The sequence below is a fragment of the Nanorana parkeri genome, unplaced genomic scaffold, assembly GCF_000935625.1.
Source record: "Nanorana parkeri isolate BGI_ZX_2015 unplaced genomic scaffold, ASM93562v1 scaffold1215, whole genome shotgun sequence".
Classification (NCBI taxonomy): domain Eukaryota; kingdom Metazoa; phylum Chordata; class Amphibia; order Anura; family Dicroglossidae; genus Nanorana; species Nanorana parkeri.
Window position 1 is genome coordinate 97,558 of NW_017307483.1, and position 946 is coordinate 98,503.

Here is a 946-nt window from a genome sequence, read left to right on the forward strand (position 1 = left end):
GTAAAACCTCTCTGATTTTTAATGTTGTCATTTGTATCCATCTGAGGAGATTTCCCTTAATGTCCTACAGACCCAACAGGAAGTGCGAGGATGTCCAGCATCAACTTTCCTACACAGCCTGTCAGTACCTGGCCCGCCAGTTTCATTCACTGGATCAGATGGATCCCTCCTCACTTCCTGGCTGGAGGACATGCGCATGCGTCACAGGTGAATGGACATGGCCCTATGCACCGCTGCTGCATAGATATTCATGGCCTGGGGGAATGTAAACATAAACAATGTGTAGGCAGCAGCGGCGATGAAGAATGACTGAATGCCAAGTTCATCATGCGTCTGCACTGCCGCCGTTCCCTGCACATCAGTTGTTTACATCCCTCCCCGGGCCTTTAGAATGACTGAAAGCTGAACTCTTTTGGCCGCTGAACTGCCACCGCTGCTGGGCCGGGAGGGATGTAAACGTAAACAATGTGTAGGCAGCGGCGGTGCAGAATGACCTCGGCCTTTCAGGATGACTTGTACGAGCACATCTCCTCTCGCCTGTATGTTCGTATGACTTGAGACTTCGAACCTCCTCTTACACAGGATCTTCCTTCCAGCTTTCTGCCAGCAAGATCCTGGCGTCAGCTCTCTAAGCAAAAGCTGAATCTTTGCAACAAAATATATCTCTCTGCGCTTCTCTTTGCTGCAGGTGAAGCGGTGTGGAAAGTGCTGCTGCCCCCCATGGTTTATGGGGGCCCCTACCACCTAGTGGCCGAGCAAGTTACTGAGAAAGTGACCAGCATCCAGCTGGAGGACGTCCTGTTCGGGGATGTCTGGCTGTGCAGCGGACAGAGCAATATGGAGATGACGGTATTGCAGGTGTGTGTGACTCGGTGGAACGATCTGTCATGGTCATCCTCCCCTCGGTGTCCCTGCAGGAACATTGTATCACATCAGTGGCGTAACA

General features: G+C 51.9%; 1 protein-coding gene across 1 annotated transcript in view; it reads left to right on the forward strand.

The window, feature by feature from the left end:
• SIAE (sialic acid acetylesterase) overlaps window positions 1-946 on the forward strand; it is a 10,565-nt gene that overhangs the window by 694 nt on the left and 8,925 nt on the right. The window contains exon 2 of the mRNA XM_018568604.1: window positions 695-858. Coding sequence (XP_018424106.1) covers window positions 695-858 — 164 coding nt within the window. The remainder of the gene's footprint in view (window positions 1-694; window positions 859-946) is intronic.